General features: G+C 40.2%; 1 protein-coding gene across 2 annotated transcripts in view; it reads left to right on the top strand.

Moving 5' to 3' along the window:
- The window catches only part of FAM184B (family with sequence similarity 184 member B), a 119444-nt gene that overhangs the window by 39813 nt on the left and 59502 nt on the right, over positions 1-20129 (top strand). For both annotated transcript variants that reach the window (XM_043972015.1, XM_043972016.1), the window contains exons 2-4: positions 14965-15735; positions 16745-16880; positions 18994-19121. In XM_043972015.1, the coding sequence (XP_043827950.1) occupies positions 14965-15735; positions 16745-16880; positions 18994-19121 (1035 nt within the window). The remainder of the gene's footprint in view (positions 1-14964; positions 15736-16744; positions 16881-18993; positions 19122-20129) is intronic.

A 20129-nucleotide genomic window follows, 5' to 3' on the forward strand; every position in this document is an offset into this window, starting at 1 on the left:
GATAAAGCACCAGCCCTGGATTCAGGAGGACCTGAGTTCAAATCCAGATTTAGACACTTGACACTAACTGTGTGACCCTGGGCAAGTCACCTAACCCTCATTGCCCTGCCACCCCCAAAAGAATACAGTTTCAATAAATTATGTGATTCAAACTATAAGTATGGTAGGAAGTCAGGGAAAAATAAAAAGATTACCAGAGAAGGCTTGTTGGAAATGATGGGACTGGACATGAGCATTGAAGAAGGTTGTAGATAGGCTAAGGAAAGGGGGAGATGACTATACCATCACTACCATTACTGTCTCTGACTAATGAGAGAGTATTAAGGATCTGGAGGAGCATCTCCTATCTCTTCTTTTCCAGCCAAGTGCAGGACTGACTGCCATTTGAATGCTTACATGCAGCTCAAGTCCCTCTGAGTACATTTGCCTCAGGCCATGTCTTTTTTAGTCCCAGCAGATGGTGGAAGCAAAGATGTGGGGTTGCCATGGAGACAGGCCCTAGACATAGCTGGGGCTTGGGGAATTGACTGATGGGAATGGTCAGTGCTATCTTTGAAAGTTGTTGTCTATACCGCCCATGCTGCTGACCAGGCAAGGGCTTCTGCCAGAAGATATAGTAGAGCCAGACTTCCCCTGGCACCGAGCAAATGCAAAACTGAATGTAAGTATTCACTAATTAAGTGATGTGCTAACAACAACAACAGCAGCAGCAGCTCATATTTATATAGGGTTCTATGATTTATAGAGTGTTTCCCATACATTATTTCTTTTATCAATGTAACATTCCTTCCCAGTCATTTTTTTTCCACTAATCTTCATGGCATTCTTAGGATTAGCAATATTAGTGCCACTCGATCATCTTGTTTTCCTTTTCCTCCCCACTGCTATGCCATAGATTGCCAACTCCTGCTCTAGGATTTGGATCAGGCTTACCATTATTCATGCTAATTAGATGAAACTCAAACTTAGTGACTAAAGAATGTTGAGACCAACACAGTCACAAGAAATCATGTTCAATCAAATCTTCTTATATCTTCAAATTTCGTTCAGCCCAAAACCAACCAATTGTCCAAAAAAAAAAAAAAATCTCCCCTGGCTCCTATTTGATTAAGCACTGAGTTTCTGGCATTGAATATCAGATTTAGAAATAATGGTTTCACTGATGCCTGCCCAGTATTACATAGTTCTATCAAACCAATATCATGCTGAGCCACATGGGTTTAGACTTTTTTAGATTGTAACTGTATTGGGATTGGAAATTCACTTTGAAGAAAGCCTCTCAACCAGATATGAAGTTTATTATCTTAGAGTCGCCTGGGGGAACTAAGAGGTTAAATGACTTATCCAGAGACACACTGTCATTATGGGTAAGACATGGGACTTGAATGCAGGTGTTCTTGACTCCAACTGAGTCCATATCCACTACTCTGCTCTACATTTTTGCCAAGAGCTATATTATAATAGGTATTAGCTCTATGTGAGATATACTCTATCACTGGCTAGAGATGGGACTGGCTCAAAGGTCTGTGAACAGACCTCAGGAAATGCAATGAAGAAAAGGAAGGCTAAAGGAACTAAAATGTTTTACTAGAACAAGCTCCTAATTATTGCTTTCATTTCATCTTCATTGTTGGTACATTGACCCTTTTCATTTTTGGTATGGGTAATTTGGTTTTCTTCTTTTTTAAAGCAATTTAACCAATGATTAATCTATTTTTTTTTCACAAAAGCAGCTGCTAGTTTTATTTGTTAGTTCAATTTTTTTTTTGCTTTCAATTTTATTAATCTCTTATTTGATTTTTAGGATTTCTATTTTGGTCTTTAATTGTGGATTTTTCATTTTTTTTCTGTTTTTTTTAAGCTGCATGTCCAATTCATTGATCTTCTCTTTCTCTTGTTTATTGCTGTAAACATTTAGAGATATAAAATTTTTCCTAAGTACTGCTCTGGTTGCATCCCACAAATGTTGATACGTTGTTTCATTGTTGGCATTATTGTTAATTATTATTGATTGCTTCTATGATTTGCTCTTTCACCCAATCATTCTTTTGGATTATATTGTTTAGTTTCCAATGGATTTTTAATCTATGCTTCCAATGCCCTTTATTAAATATATATATAAACTGCATAATGGTCTGAAAAGGGTGCATTTAAAATGTGAGTACATCTCTAAGTTTTCTCCTTAGCTCTGGCCTTTTCATCAGGAATGATGGAAAGTCCTATAGATTTGTAGAATTATATTCAATTTTGTAAGGTAAGTTATTGTTGGTTATATTGCTGTTGGCCTTTATACTTTGCCTTTTGGAAAATCTAGTTCCAAGATTTTCTTTCCTTCACAGTAGTTGCTGCTGACTCTTATGCGATCCTTAGGTGGTTCCTTGGTATTTGAACACCTTCTTTTTGACTGCTTCAAGTATATTTTCATCGACTTGGAAGCTCTTGATTTTGGCTATGATATTCCATGGTGTTTTTATTTTGGAGTTCCTTTTAGGAGATCATCACTAGATTCTTTCTATTTTTACTTTGCCCCACCCCTCCCCCAAGTTCAAATAGGTTTGGACAATTTTCTTTTATGATATCCTGAAATACAGCATCCAGGTTTTTCATCTGGTCATTTTCCAAAATCTCTTCTGAACCTTCCAATTCTAGGTTAGTTGATTTTGATAACCAGATATCTTACATTTTCTTCCATTTTTCCCATTTTTGACCTTGTCTAAATATTTCTTATTTACAACAACAACAAAGACCTATTTATTGAGCACCTACTATATGCCAGTCACTGTACTATGCACTGGGTATACAAAAGAAAAGCAAAAACAGTTCCTGCCCTCAAGGACCTCACAATTTAATAATGGGTGACAACATGTAAAGAGCTCTGTCTCTATGTATGTGTGTGCATATGCATGCATGTATCTTGAGAGCTTCCAGGTCCATAAGGAGGCATGTATTGTCAGGAATCCCTAAAGTGATGCTCTGTTTTCCTTAACTATACTTCTTTATTGGAGAGGAGCTATCTGGGCTGCAGAGGGTGGAGAGGGCAGATTATTGGATAGTTAGAACTATGTAACAAAAGGGGCACCAATAGAACATTTACTAAAAGAAAAAAAGATCTAATCTGCAAAATTATCTTGATTATATATATATATATATATATATATATATATTTTTTTTTTTTTTGCTGGGCAATGGGGGTTAAGTGACTTGCCCAGGGTCACACAGCTAGTAAGTCAAGTGTCTGAGGCTGGATTTGAACTCAGGTACTCCTGAATCCAAGGCCGGTGCTTTATCCACTGCACCACCTAGCCGCCCCCTTGATTATATTTTAAGCTCCTGTAAATGGACAATACTTTTCCCTTAAATGAAGTGTCAGAGAGCAGACTTTGTTTAAAAGGAGGAAGGCTGAGCTGGAGGGCCCTGACCCTCAAGAGGGTTGAAGGAGAGGGCAAAGATTGTGCAAAGGAGGAGTCTGTGGACACAGAAGACTCTCCTTCCTTCACAGTTGTTCATAGGACAATCCTAATTTTATCTCATCTTTGTTTTTCCTTATTCCTTCACTAATCATATTTATTCCTAAATGGGGCAACATAGAAGACCTTTTCTGATCAGAGGATAGGGTATTATATGTTTTGTTTTATTTTGTTTTGCTTTTATACTGTTTATTTAAATATCACTATGGCTGGTAGTTTTTGCTTTTATTTTGCTGGTTGCTCTTTTTGTTGTTGTTTTTTTAAATAGCAGTTTATTTGCTCTACTATGCCTTGGCAGCATAATTTCAGGGCAAGAAATGTAATGCTTGCAACTTGGTTTACATACATATCAGGCTTATGGAAATGAGGACTGAAAAAGAAATATGCCATGCAAAATATATACATCATCCATTGCAGCTGACAATAGGAAGCACCAGTGATTTAGAGGTTAGTTCTTAATGGAAATATTCTTTATAAATATTAAATAAACATAATCAAGCGATCACTTGCTTTTATCTCCTGTCTAACCTCTGTGACATGGGGAGGATGCTGCTATTCCTTCTTGTTCATTCTTTCTGCCATGATTGGAACTACATTGAACTACTGGGAACACAATAGTCTGTGGTTTTTAGGAGGGGAGGCTTGTAGCAACACCCCCAATAGACACAGTAAAAAAAATCACTGATTAGGGCAGGAAACATATCATGCACACTGTCAAAATAAAGACCAATGTAAGCCTCAGATAGATGAAAGTTTGTTTGCATGTATCTGTTTGCAGGTTTTTGATTCTTTACATTGACTCAAACATATTTGTGAGCTTCTAAGATGTAAAATGGCTCACAGGGAAAGTAACTGATTTGCAAATGAGCATAATTAGCCTTCCAGGCTTCCCAGAAACATCTCAAGCCATTCCAATGAGTTGGTTGATGTACTACAAAGGAAAAACAATGTTGAAAGACATCAGGACTTTAGATTGGCAAAATGAACAGAGAACTGCCCAAGGTAAAACTTGTTCTGTTTTTCCCTGCTTTTATAATCATCAAAGCCAATTTCTCAGAGATTGAATGTCGCAGAAAGAATTTCTAATGTTTTGAGATTTGAGTTTCATCAGGAGGGATGACTTTACATTTCCTTAAGTACTCCAATGGATCTGCGGTCTCATTGATGAAAGTGTATACTGCAGTGATAGGGATTACACGCAATCCAAACTTGCCCATCCTGTTTAGCTCATTTTGTTCAGTCATTTTCAGTCATGTCCAGCTCCTGTGACCTCATTTGGGGTTTTCTTGGCAAATATACTGGAGTGGTTTGCCATTTCCTTTTCCATCTCATTTTACATATGAGGAAACTGAGACAGACAGGGTTTTAAATGACTTGCTGAGGGTCCCATAGCTAGTAAGTATCTGAGGCTGGATTTGAACTCAGGTTTTCCTGACTCCAGGCCCAACGCTCTTATCTACAGAGTCACCTAGCAGCCCATTTATTTAACTCATAGGCTCATGGATTTAAAGCTAGAAAGAACCCTAGATGCCCTTTAGTCCAGTCTGCTCAACTTATAGACAAGAAAACTGGATCCCAGAGAAGTGAAAGGATTTGCCCAAGGTGACATAGGTTAAGTAGCAGAGTTAGGATTTGAACCCAATCCTCCAGCTTCATCTACTCTACCATGGTATTCTAGTCATATCAACGAGTCTTTATCAAGCACTTACTGTGTACCAGGCCTTGTGCTAAGTCTATGGTATACAAAGAAAGGCAAAACCAGCTACTTCTAGACAACATATATATATATATATATATATATATATATATATATATATATATATATATATATATATGATAACTTGGAGGTGATACAAGGGAAAGGCTTCTTGCATAAAGTGGGGTTTTAGCTGACATGGAGGAAGCCAGGGGTACCAGGAGGTGAAGGCAAGGAGAGAACATTCCAGGCATGGGGAACAGTGTTCTTCAGAGTATCTCCTATTTCAAAGTTTGACATTGTTGATAGGTTAAAATTATTTAAGAATTTTTCCTTTGATGGGGAAGATAAGATAAGCACCCATCTACTAGTAATCTGGTTTCTGCAGGTAGGTCATAACAGGTGCAGGTACATGCTATAAATACTCTTCATGGTTAAAGAGGGAATTAATTACATTTTTTGTTAGTAATGTGACATTACTTCAGGGATTAGAGTATGCTCTGATATCCTTCATTCTCTTGAAGGACAATATGGCATATAGCAAGGAACATGAATCCAAGTTGTAGTCTGATCTCTTCTGATTAGCTGGGCAAGCTACTTCCCTTTTAGGGACATCAATTTTTTATATTTTAAAAGAAGGGATTGGCTTACATGATCTGTGAGATCTTTACCAGATTTTGATAATTCTAAGATCTATCCTTTGTTCTCTAAAGTCCCTATTCTAATTTGAGAATTAACATACACTTACATCTTCGAAGGATAGGTTCTTGAAATTTGGCCTTTTATACCATGGAAGGATGATGTTATTTTTGTTTCCTCTCAAAAATGGACCCTATGAGCTTCCCAATTATTGGAAGACTCCCAGGAACCACAGTCTTCTTATGAGTTCCTCAGTACAAAATCTACAATGCAGCTATTTGCCACTGGATGAACTTAATGAATGTGAAATTACACATATATATTTACATATATATGACATACTTATGCATATATATCATCAAAAATACATCCTCTTATCTTCTGGTTTATTAATAATCTGTGAAGTGAAAAGCACAATGGTTTAGTGTGGAGTTTATAACAACTAAGTGTATTTGCTCTCTTAACATCTCAGTGATGCATATACCTCTATGGGAAGCAAAGTGGGAAAATAAAAAGGAGACTAGATAGGAGTTATATCCTCTTCTTGTGGGGGAGGAGGAAGAGAAGAAACAGAGGGAGCAGTCATGAAAAAAAAATACAATAAGGTAAGAAATACTATATATACAAAATAAACGGGGTCTAAATTCAGGAAAGGTGGAGACCAAAAGCCATTTTAGTTCACAGAAATGTTCCTATTGGCAAGACAAATTCATATTCCCAAGCTAGAAAAACAGAAGTCTTGTAACTATTGTTTTCCAGTCCAGCTATGTGCATAAGTTTCCAGCAGAAAAATGAGGCTAAGCTCTTTAAGGGATCAATTTGGTCCATTAATCAAAGATTTATTAAGCTCCTGCCATGTGCAGGGCCTTTTGAGTACAAAGATAAATCAGGGGGCAGCTAGGTGGTGCAGTGGATAAAGCACTGGCCTTGGATTCAGGAGTACCCGGGTTCAAATCCGACCTCAGACACTTGACACTTACTAGCTGTGTGACCCTGGGCAGGTCACTTAACCCCCATTGCCCCGCAAAAAAAAAAAAAAAAAAAAAACCAACAAAGATAAATCAGACTCAGATCCCACTCTCAATGATCTGACTTAGGTGCTAATTAAGAAGGCCCTATGATATTTTGGAACCCAATGCCATCAGCAAAAAAGAAGCATGACCTACCTCTTCATGAAAAGGAAATACTTCTTTCACCTAGACTTTTCCTAGAAGATAACCCAAGACACACTGGCTGACTTCTTTGCTGAGCATGCATATCCATATTGTATCCATCACTTGATGTTAATAATCAAGTAATCAACAAAATTATGTTTATTATTCAGTCTGTCATAGATTGTTATTTCATCTTAACATATGCATGGGGGACACCTGATTGGAGAAGAGCTTTTAAGGCTACACTTTGTGCCACTAAATCAAATGCTTATCATAGCTAATACCAAGTACCTTTGGGTCAATTGTGTGACTAGGAAGATATGGTCTGCTGGGGAAAATCATCTGCAATAACCTGACAATTTCCTGCTCTTATTTTCATCAAGGATATTGTTGAAACATGCACAGACTATTCTCTAAAATTTTTATAGCAATGCAAGAGTAGGCACATAGGTCAGCACGTAGCTGCTGATACTTCCTTATTCATTTTTTTTTTTTAGCAATGATACAGTTTTGTTTTCCTTTAAATATTTCTGAAATCTTTCCTTAATATATCTTGAAAACCAAACCTCAACTGCTTTTGAAATCATGTTATCTCCAGGACAGATTTCCTCTGTATTTAGTTAATAAAGTTCAGCTGCTCTTCTTGACCTCATCATTTTCACTGACATTGCCCCTTCCTCACATATAAATTAGAATCCTGATTTGGGTAGTCAAAATGTGGTAGCTCCACTGTCATTGCTGTTGAGAAGAGATAGAGTAGAAACACCAACAGACCTGTGCCATGAAATATCTATGTGGCACTTCAACTTGGGCCACGAGCCCAATTCACACTAGAATTTGCATTCTCCTATTTGTATATTTCTTCAAACCAGATCCATGGCCACTCTTGCAATATCCCTCATGTGCTTCAGTCTACCTGTTTTCCACAGTCAAGGGGTTGGGATGGTCAAACTACCCAGACATAGAGACGAGCAGATGCTGTCCACAGGCCTCACAAAGGTGTGTCTTTTCTCCTAGTGCTGGTAGGCAGCATATAACATGAGGGAAAGTTCAGGCTTCTTTCAACTTCATAATGTCCCAAATTGAGGTTGTTACCCAAAAATCGTTCCTTCAGATTTCACTATTTGTCTTAGTAATGTCATCATTCACCTAGCATTCTATGTTCAAAAACTGGCCTTGGGGTAGCTAGGTGGCGCAGTGGATAGAGCACCAGCCCTGGAGTCAGGAGGACCTGAGTTCAAATCCGGCCTCAGACACTTGACACTTACTAGCTGTGTGACCCTGGGCAAGTCACTTAACCCCAATTGCCTCACTAAAAAAAATAAAAAGATGTGTTTAAAATAAAAAAAAAAAAAGAAACTGGCCTCATGGGATATAACATCATTACCTGACATGGGGATGGCCTTCAAGGAAGGTCTTTGAACAGTCTAGACACCTTCCTTCCTCAAAAGACATCTCTCCCACTACTGCTACTCTGCCTGGACTCATTCCTCAATGGTTAGTATACTTCTACCCTTTCAAACACCCTCCATCCCAGTGACTCTGAACTTCTGGCTACAGACATACAAACCTCATTCTCCATCCCCAATTCCCCACTCCTTCATTCCTATCCCTCTTAACTCTTTCCTCCCACCTTCCCTCTCTCCCCACTCTAGATATTCCTGTTTTTCCATTATGCTCTTTCTACTCAAATAGCCACCATACTGGTGTGGATGCCCATCACCTCACATGTGGACTATCGAGACAGCCATCTTGCTGGCCTGCTTGTCTTCAGTCTCTCCCAACTCAACCCTATCTTTTAGTCCGTTGTCAAGGTAATTTCCTAAAGCATAGCTCTGACCAACGAGCTAAAAACAAAAATAGTGAAAGGCCCCTAAGTATAACAAAAATACTTGTAGCAGCATTTTTTTTTTTGTAGTCACAAAGAATTGGAGACAAAGTAGGTATTCATCAGATTGGGGAATGGCTAAAAAAATCTCTTCTTCTCTGCCTCTTGGCATCACTGGTACCCTTCAAGTCTTAGCTAAAATAAAATCCCACTTTCCTCAAGAAGCCTTTCTTGGGGCAGCTAGGTGGTACAGTGGATAAAGCACCGGCCCTGGATTCAGGAGGACCTGAGTTCAAATCCAGCCTCAGACACTTAACACTTACTAGCTGTGTGACTCTGGGCAAGTCACTTAATCCTCATTGCCCCCCCCAAAAGAAGCCTTTCCCAATCCCCCTTAATACCAGCACCTTCCCTAAATTGATTAGCTCCACTTTAATCTTGATTATATCTTGTTTATCCATAGTCATTTGCATGTCATTTCCTTCATTTGACTCTAAGCACCTTGAGAGCAGGGATTGTCTTTTACCTTTCTTTGGATCCCCGGCTCTTAGTACCTTCATAATAGATATTTAATAAATGCTTATTAACTGACTGAACTAACTATTCAAATATTATTTATTAATTACCTTGTGGAGAAATACAAGGACAAGTACAGGACAGTTCTTGCACTCACAGGGCTTAACATTTACTAGGAAAGATAATTGTTTTGACATTTCAGTTGTGTCTGACTCTTTGTGACCCCTTTTTGGGGTTTTCTTGGCAAAGATATTAGAGTGATTTGCTATTTCCTTCAGCTCATTTTACAGATGAAGAGACTGAAACAAATAGGGTTAAGTGATTTGCCCAGGGTCACACAACTAGTGTCTGAAGTCAGATCTGAGCTCAGGTCTTCATGATTTCAAGCCCAGCACTTTATCCATTGCACCACCTAGCTGCCCCAAGAAAGACAATGCATGCACACAAATAGTTCAGATAAAAATTAGAAATACACTGTAAGTGCACAGATCAGGCACAAAGTGCTACTAGAGAGTAGTGGAAGGAAATTTACCCAATCAGTTGTCAAATCTTAACTAGATAGCTATCTAGACATAGATAGGTATAGATATAAAAATATGCATAAACACAAGATAGATAGAAGGTAATCTCAGAGGGGAAGGCATTAGCAGCTGGAATGTAAGGAAGAGATTGTATGTCTGCCGTTATTTACGTGTTCTATTCCTCATTAGAAAGTTAGGTTCTTGAAGGCAAGGACTATTTTTACCTTTCTTTGGATACCCAGTGTTCAGTGCAGTGCCTGGAGTATACTACGAGTTTCATCATTATGTGCTCTTTAACTTGACTTGAAAAAATTCTTCTCGGCTGTAGGATCACAGAATGTCATGGAAGAGGAGTTGCCTTATTGGGGTCTTGAAAGAAAATGAAAATCTCAATGGGGAGAAGTGGATGTTTCAAGTTGGTGGGCAGGCAGTGAGGAGAGGCCAGGTAGAGAGGCATCCAGAACACTCTAGCTGTGAGAGATGGTATGAGCTGACCCACAAAGGCAGAAGACAGGTCCAAGGGAGAGTTCAGGAAACAGTCTAGTTTAGCTAAGACAGAGTAAATACATCAAAGGAGTAATGGGAGATGACACTGGGAAGGTGGATTGGAGATAAATTGTACTGGGCCTTGATTGCTAGGCTAAAGACTTTGGATTTTATTGAGTAGGCAATGGGGAGGCACCTTTGGGTTTTCAGAAGCAAGCAGTGTGACATCAGAGCTGTACTTTAGCTAGATCCATCTTTCAACAGTGTGTGGAGCAACTAGAGGGAGGGAGATCAGTTAAGAGGGTGTTTTTACAGTTACGTCCACTTTAAAATGTATTCATCAGTTCATTTAACAAGCATATTACACATCCTTTATGTGTAAGGCACTGGGGTTACAAAGAGTAAAGAAACAGCTCCTTCCTTTAAAGTCTTTATGTTCTACTGGGAGATACAGAATTTAAACAAACAAACACAACATAGTCTGGAAAAGAAGAGCGAGAGAACTAACAACTAGGAAGGTCAGAAAAGGTTTCCTATTGGAAGTAGAACCTGAGTTGAGCCTTGAATGAAGCTAAGGATTCTGAGAAGTGGAGATGAAAAAAAAAAAAAAGCACATTCTAAGCATGCAAAGCAACCCATGCAAAGCTAAGGAAGTTGGAGAAGAAATACACCTTTTGTTTCATACAATCTGAGTTTCACTGTACTGGTGGCTTGAATCTATTTCCAAGAAAAGCAGCCATTATCTGTCAATGAATCAGTAAGTGCCTACTATGCACTCAACATATGTGGAGGATATAGAGAAACATAAGTTCATATTTATACTTTATTTATATAAATTTATATAAGAAATATGAAGCATAGTTCCTTCCTCCATGGGACTTACTACCCAGTTTATGCTTTTGCACCTTGCTGGAGAAAGTCACAAAACATCTACTGTAAACTTATTGAGAGGCAGCATGGTATAGAGAGCTGACCTTAAGGCAAGGAAGAGATGGTTCAAGTCCCGTCTCTGCCGCAGACTGGCTGGGTGACTCTGGGTGAATCACCTAACCTCTTTGCACTCTAGGCAACTCTCTTAAGACTCTATGATGTACATATATAACCTATATCTGATTGTTTGCTGCCTCAGGGAGGGAAGAGGGGAGGGAGGGAAAGAAGGATAAAAATTGGAACCCAAAACTATAAATAAAAATATTTCTTATTGGAAGAATTTTTTTTTGCAGGTCAGTAAGGGTTAAGTGACTTGCCCAGGGTCACACAGCTAGTAAGTGTTAAGTGTCTGAGGCCGGATTCGAACTCAGGTCCTCCTGACTCCAGGGCCAGTGCTTTATCTACTGCACTACCTAGCTGCCCCCTAAAAATGTTTAATCAATATCAGTTCTTTCTTTGGAGGTGGATAGTATGTTTCATCCATAGTCCTTTGGGATTATCTTGGATCAGTGTATTGCTCAGAATAGTTAAGTCATTCACAGTTCTTCATCAAACATACTGCTTTCTCTGTGCACGAAGTTCTCTATACATCAGTATTTCACTATACATCAGTTCATACAAGTCTTTCCAGGCCTTTCTGAAATCATCCTGTTTTTCATTTCTTATAGCACAATAAGGGAACATTCAATTTAAAGATGATTGGTGAGACAGCAAAGGAGACAGAGGGGGATCAGTTAAAGAGGTTCTCTCTGAAACCAAGGGAGTCTCCAGAAGATGGAGTTGTCAACATGGTCAAATGCTGCTGAGGGTGTTGGATGAAAAAGGGGCTGCTAGATTTAAGACAGAGGAGCTGGAACTGGAGAGGACCTGGAAGATTTTCTGGTCCAAACCTCTTATGTTAAAGATGTAAGAACTAAGGTCCAGAGAGGTCATTATTTGCCAAGACTCAAACATGGCAGATCCTGCATTTGAACCTAGGGCCTGAGACTAGGTATAGATAGGTATATTGCTCTCTCTCTCTCTCTCTTTCCATTTGGAGATTTGGTGGTTACTTTGAAAGAATAATTTCAATAAAATGGGTGGGATAAAAACCACATGGCAAGTGCTTTAAGGAAAGAGTAGGTAATGAAGAAGGGGAGGCACCTGAAGTAGACAATTCCTTTCAAAAGTCTGGTAGTTGAATGGGGTGAAAGAGATGGTGCAGTTGCTAGATGGAGAAGAGGATCAAAAGCAGACCTTTTCTTTTTAAAGGATTGGGGAGACCTGAGCAGAGGGGAAGGAGTCAATAGAGATGAAGAAATTAATGACGTGTGTGTGTGTGTGTGTGTGTGTGTGTGTGAGTGAGTGAGAGAGAGAGAAATTATATTGATTAAACACAGACTGAAGCTTGCTATTTTTTTACTTTCTTTCGTTTCTTTTCTTTTATTCAAGTTTTCTTATACAAAGTAACTAAGTGTTTTATATAATTGCAGATGTATAATCTATATCTGACTGCTTACTGCCCCAGGGAGGGGGGAGGACAAGGAGGGAAGGAAGAATAGAATTTAGAACTCAAAACTTTAAATAAAATTGTTTATTATTTTTAAAAAATAAATTGAATATTCCCTAAATTTGTTTCCTTGGCCCTTTATTGTCATTAAACTCTCTCTCCTGGTGATTTCCTTTAATTGCACAGCTTCAACTAGTAGTTTTATACTGTTGACTCCCAGATTTTTGTTTCTGGCCCTGACCTTATTCCCAAGTTCCAGACTCACACCTCTAAATATATATAGCATAGCTCTACTTTTATGTTTTGCTAGTCTCTTGAATTCAGTATATCCAAAACCAAGCTTATTAACTTTTTCCCAAGACCTGTGCCATCTTCTGACTTGACTATTTCTCTCAGAGGCACCATCATTTCATCTAGTCTCCCATAATTAAAGTCTTTGTGGCATTTTCCATTCTGTCCTGTCATAATTTCATCCTTAACCCCCTAAACCTATCCCTTATCTCCAATCTATCTATCCCTCTGATATCCCATTCTCTGATTCCATTTTTGCCCCATCTAAATCTTGACCTAGTACTTAACCAACCCAACTTTATGTTGTTACCCCATTTGACACTTCCTCCCTCATCCTTAAACCATACACACTCAGCCAATCTTTAGCCCCAGATTGCTCCCACCATGCACCTTCTTTGTTTCTGCTCACAAACTGCTGAATGCCAATAGAGAAAGTCATACTGTCCCAACTGTAGACTGGGACTTTGCTGCCATATTCCAAATAATTTTGAGTGTTCTTTGATTTACTTTTCATTCCTCTCAGCACATTTCCAAATCTTCTTTTTTTCCCCCAAATCTTCTAAAATGGACACCACCTAGAATGGGAAAGGGCCTCTATGTCATGCCGTACATCAATCCGTTGAAGGAACAGGGGATGTTTAGGGAGTTTAACCTCTGGAAAAGAAGATTTGGGGATGGAAGGGCTTGATAGGTCTTCAGTATTTTAAGGATTATATCAAAGGGATTAGATTTTATCTTCCTTTGTCCTAGGGAGCAGAACCAGCAACAATAGGTAAAAGTTGTAGAGGGCCAGATTTAGGTTTGATGTAAAGAAAAATCTTCCCAACAGTTAGAGCTGTCTCACAATGAAATGGGCAGGGGCAGCTAGATGGCACAGTGGATAGAGTACTCGTCCTGGAATCAGGAGGACCTGAGTTCAAATCCGGCCTCAGACACTTGACACTAGCTGTGTGACCCTGGGCAAGTCACTTAACCCCAATTGCCTTACCAAAAAAAAAAAAAGAAAGAAAGAAATGGGCTGCTTTGGGAGATCATGGCTTCTCCTTGACCAGAGGCTTGCGAGCCAAGGCTGGAGGACTATTTGTCAGGTGTGATGCAGAAGGGATTTCTCTTCAGCAGTGTGTCAAACTAAATGGACTATGACATCTCTTCCAACTCAGATTCTGTGATTCTTATTTTTGGAAACAATCAAACAATAAGTATTTATTAAGTGCCTACTGCGTACCAAGCTCTGTGCTAGACACTGGGGACATAAAGATTAAAAATTAAACCGTCTCAGGGGAGCTAGATGGTGAAGTGGATAGAGCACACCCACCCAGGAGTCAGGCAGGCCTGAGTTCAAATCCAGCCTATCTGTGTGACTCTGGGCAAGTCACTTAACCCTGATTGCTTCTAACAAACAAATAAATAAATAAACAGTCTCTGCTCTCAAGGAATTTATAGTCTATTAGAGGACTTACAAATATATGTATGTTTAAAGTATATAAAAAGTGAAAATGTTTAGGGAAGGACCAAACTCATGATTTCCTTGTTTCAGGGTATTCTCAGCGAGGAAAATCCATCTAAGGGGTATCTACACCTTAACAGTCTTAGTTGCTTGGGGCACTGAGATATAAAGTAACTGACCCTAATACACCCAATCAGTAATTGTCTGAGGCAGAATTTGAATATAGGTCTTCCTGGCTGCATATCCACCCTGGTAATAATAGTAATGACAACAATAGTAATAAATAACATTTTATTTAGCACTTTGAGACTTGCAGAGAATGCTTTACAAATATTATCTCATTTTATGTCACAAGAACCCCTGAGCTTCTCTGAGTATAGGACCCAAACTCGTAAAAACAAGTAAAATTCCATTTCGGTTTTGGCAGAGAAAATATCTGGTGAGCTTCTGTTACACTGAAAGAGCTGCTTCTTCTTTTATTTTCCCTTCTCCATTGGTAGGTGATTTATGCCTTGAACACTCGAAATGATGAGTATGAAGCCAGTGTGGAGGCCCTCCGAGAAGCCCACCAGGATGAACTGCAGAACGTTGTTGCAGAGACCAAGGCCAAGCTCCTACAGGATCAGAGCAGCACGTTAGAGCAAGACCTTCAGAAGCGTGTTCAGTCCCTGGAAAACGCCCTGGAAGAGCAGAAGAGGCTGACGGAGGAAGCTCTGGCAGAGTCTGCCACGTACAAGAAACAGGCAAAAGAAAGAGAGTTGAGAGCAGAGACTGAACATGCAGAGAGGATCAAATCCCTCTCCAAGGAGATGCTAGACCTCAAAGCTGACTTTGAGAAGAAACTCCAACACCGAAACCAAGAGGCCTCTGGGAGCCCCCAGAATGAAGGCAGGGGCTTAGCCAAAGAGAACCCCAACTCAGAGGAAGAGCTGACCCAGACCCAGAGCGAGGAGATGCAGAAGGCACAGAGGGAATTAGAGAATCTCAGAGCCGAGAACCAGCAGCTCAGCAAGGACTATGCCCTGAAAGCCAAGCAGCTCCAGGCCACGTACGAGAGGGAAACCGAGGCCATCAAGAAAGCCATGCAGCAGTCCGTGGCCGAGGCCCTGAGACAGTGGCAGCAGGAGGAGGCCGAACTGAGGAAGGGTTTCCAGGTCCAAGAAATGGCTCTACAGGCCCAAGTGAAGAGGCTGGAAATCGATTTGCAGGCTAAATGCCAGAGAATAAGCGACTTAAAGAAGTATTCCCTGAAACTAAAGGAAAAGATTCAGGTGGGTTGTGAAATACTGTTGTATCTTTTGAATTGAGTTGGAACTACCAGCATTATGGGAAATATTTAATAACCAGCTCTGGAGGTGGAGGTGAGGGGGAGAAATGTACATGGCACATTTTAAAATTTTATCTGCATCATTAACACTTTCATCAATTTCTTGTTTAGATAATCAACCAAAAATTAATCAAGCTCCAAACTGAAGCATTTGCCAATTCCTTTTTTCTTTTCTTTCTTTCTTTCTTTTTTTTTTTTTGGTGGGGCAACAAGGGTTACGTGACTTGCCCAGGGTCACACAGCTAGTAAGTGTCAAGTATCTGAGGTGAGATTTGAACTCAGGTCCTCCTGAATTCACATCCGATGCTTTATCCACTATGCCACCTAGGTGCCCCCAAATTTGCTAATTTCTGAGATGTAAGTGCTTGCACTTAAAATTTAAGCATCAGTTCTTTTGAACTGGCTCCAGTGCACTCTCTGGTCAAAACTCATAGACATGTAGAAGGCCAGAGCTAGAAAGGACCTCGGAGATCAATATCCACAAGGGATTCTTCACCTTTTTCATGTCATGGAGTCCTTTGTCAGTCTGATGAAGCCCAGGCACCCCTTCTCAGGATAATGTTTGTAAATGCATTGCACAAAACACATAGGAAACCTAGTATATTGAAATATGCTTATAAAAAATATTTTAGAAAATAATTTCATGGGCCCCAGCTTGTTAAGAACTACAGATCTAGGCTAAGTCCTTCATTTCACAGAGGAGAAAGTTGAGGGCAAGAGACCTAGGTAAGTGAGTTGCCCAAACCTAAGGCATTAATTATATTTCATAGATAAAAAGGCATGCTATAAGCAGTTCTGTGTGCTGGGAATTGAAAGTCCAGCCCTCTGACAATTTTCTGAAAACAGATTGCTTTGACTGTGGGTAATTAATTACCAAGTGAAGCCAGACTATGGTGACATGCATGGGCGGGTCATGGATGCCAGAGAAATGAGAACTCTAACATCTCTTTTAGGACTTGGACATCCAGCTCAGGGCAGCACAACGAGAAAACCTGGAATCCAAAAACACTGCAAAAATACTTGGGGAGAAACTAGCTATTGCAACAGAGAAACTCATGCTGCAAGAATGCCAAATATTGCAGGAAACAGGTAAGTTGCTCCAGAATTTTGAAATGGCTTTGTTGGAGCAATCATAGGCACAGCAGAGACGGTGGAGCAGCTCAGCTGAAGAACAGTCTTGGGTGGGTCAGGCTGTCCAGCGAGCTAGAACCTACGAGTATAGGAGTTAGGCTGACACTTGGCTGTGGAGCCCAGAACCAGGGAGGAGGAGAATAGAATCATTCCAGAAGTGGAAGGAACCAAAGAGGCCATCTAATCCAACCCCTTCATTTTACACTTGAGGAAACTGAGATCCAGAAAGGTTAAGTGATTTGCCCATGGTCACACAGGTAATAAATGCCAGAGTCAGAATCTGAACCAAAATAGTCTGGCTAAGTTGTTGTGACTTTGAAAGATTTACTCATTAAAAAAAAAATCCACTTCATCCCACCCCCTATTTCTACTTCTTTACTTCTCCAGCTCCAAATATCTATCAACCTATTCCCACCTGCCACAATGCCTGAATAAGGCTCAGGCTTTGGCATTTGGGACGTATACTGAATTTTGTTAGGAATTAGTCTGACCAAAAAATGTAATTCAGAGGGCTGACTACCCACTGTCACTTATTAGAAGTCCTGTAAATGGAATTCCTATAAATAAAGTTAAATGGGTTCCAGAGATAGTTAATAAATTTTACTAGCTAATCATTTTACTGACTGAGCTGTCAGGCTAGGCAGGGATGGCTTTACTTGGTTTCTAATCTTTGCTTGCCGACCTGACACATGACAAATGATGCCAGACAGAGGATATTCTTCCCCTTTGTCACCACCTCACAATAAGGAGGTTCTTAGAAGGATCAAGTGTTCGACCCCTGAGAACAGCGGTAGCCAGACACCACCGAAACTTTAGTCTGCTGCTTAGTTTCTTTTTGTCCACTTCTTCAAGGAGGTTCTCAGTGGGAGCCAGGCATCCCTGAGTGGTTCAATGCCCCAAAATGTGGTATGCTGGTGACAGCGGAGGATTCTGTGTATCCAGGAAGTGTTCTAGGAGTACTGGGCACTTGTGTGGAGGAAGGAACACTAAATGATATTTTTGTTGGTGTGACAAAGAATGGTGATAGGTGGGGAATCAAGGATAAACTTCTCCCATTTCAAATTGTTCTTGTAAGCTGTCCCAGTCAAGCAGGGGGAACTCAATAAAAAAGTGGGCTTTTCTTCCCTCTGCCATTGCAAAATGAGTCCAAGCCTGAATGCATATCCAGGTTCCTGGTTCCTGGAACTAGAAATATACCCAAGATTGAATCTAGTGCTGAGTTTTTCCTGTTGCCAATAGCAAACTGCTTTTCCATTAATGGAGAATTCATGCCTTTCAAGCATTTTAAATATGACAATATTTATAAATGTGTGGTTTTGGAGGAATTGTTTAAATTCTTTTCCTAATTTCCTTTGTCTTGTGTTGACTTCAATTTTGAAGTGTAGTAGCCATGTTAAATTATTAACTCTTTGGCCTTATTGAAGCCAACACAGTACTTGCTGCTGTTTTTTCTTCAATGATAAATAAAATACAGGGGGAAAAAAAGAAAGAAATATACCCAAGAGCAGATGAGATGCTGGGTCAAGATGGGGGCACCATTTCCAGGAATTCATCCACGTCAATAAGAATTTAATAAAATGCCTACTAAGTGCCAGACACTGTGGGAGAAAAAAGAGAAGAAAGGCATGGTTCCTACCCCCAAAGGAGTTTAGATGTTCTCGTGGAGACAAGACCTAAAAATTCATAGAGAAGCCACAACATGAGACAGTGCCAGATGAGTGGCAGAGATAGAAAGTGTTAGAAGGGGTCTGAGGTCAAGATTGTTGTGGGTCAGTGTGCTCAAGGAAGGTGTCATAGTGGAGTGGTGCTTTGAGCTGAACCTACAAGGATGGCTACGATTTAGATGCATGGAGACAACGTTGGGAGGGCAATCACCATGGAAGAAATTGCATGAGGAGAAGTAAAGAGGTGAGTGCAACCACGGCATGTTTGAGAGCCTGTGAACAGAGCATAGGGTTGTGATGGAGAGGAGGAAGTAGGGAAGATATATTAGAGCCAGACTATTGGAGGGCTTGGATGTCCTACCAGGGCTAAGGAATTTCTGTGTAAAGTTTACACGCTGCCTTTACAGATGAGATGAAGACATTACTCAGTTCCCAGAATGAAGCCGATATCTTCAAAGCCCCCAGTTTCTGCCTGCAGCAAGAGCAGCTGTCCATCACCGAATGCACATGTGCCAAAAGGAGTGAAGATGCCCAGGTAGAATATCCCATTCATCTGGATGCTGGGAAAGCCTGGGGGTGGGAGGGGTAGCCCTGGATTTACAAGTGTGGGACAAGCCAGTACCTGACCCAGAGTTCTTTCAACTGAATGAAGAGTTCTGAATCAATTCAATTCAACAGTAATATTTACTAAGCTCCTCTTGTGGGTAAAGCGTTGTCCTCAGCACTGAGATGAAAACAAACAATTGACTTCTCAAGGAAGGGACATTCTCCTGGGAGAGAGGTGCACCATCTCTACAGGGACACAGGAGAAGTCAGAGGACTCTATTAAGTGGAGGGATCAGGGAAGATGGTGCATATGGGCTGGGTACCTGGGTTAAACCTAGAACAGAGGGAAGTTTCCTGAGGGGTGAAGGTAAGTAGAGCCAAGGAGAGTGTGTACCTTCCAAGGAATGGAAGACAGCCAGTGCAAAGACACATTGATGGGAGATGGAATAGCAAGTCTGGGGAAACAATAGTCCTGTTTAAAGGAAAGGGAACAAGCATTTATTAAGCACCTGCTCTACAGCAGGCACTGGGCTGAGCGCTTTACAAATATGATCTCATTTGATCCTCACAACAACCTTGGAAAATGGGTGCTATTATTATCATCCCACTTTACAGTTGAAGAAACTGAGGCAGAGGTGAAATGACTTGCCCAGGGTCACACAGCTAGAAAGTGTCTGAAGCCCGAGTTGAACTTAGGTCTTCTTAACTCTAGACCCAGAGCTCCATGTAGAGTGCCTATATGGGAGTATAATGAAATAGGCCTGGAAGGCTGAATTGAAGGCAGATTGTAAAGGGCTGTAGATATCCAGGTAAGGATTTGTATTTTATTCCAAAGGCAACAGGGAAGCACTGAATTCCTATAGTCTAACCTCTCAGCCTTAGGAATATTGTCTTGGCAGCTGTGTCAAAACACAAATCGCCTTACAATGCCAAAATATGCTAGTGCATGTCCCAAATAATTCAGTTTAAGAAACATTTATGCACTTAATATATGCAA

The sequence above is a fragment of the Dromiciops gliroides genome, chromosome 6 (assembly GCF_019393635.1).
Source record: "Dromiciops gliroides isolate mDroGli1 chromosome 6, mDroGli1.pri, whole genome shotgun sequence".
NCBI lineage: Eukaryota > Metazoa > Chordata > Mammalia > Microbiotheria > Microbiotheriidae > Dromiciops > Dromiciops gliroides.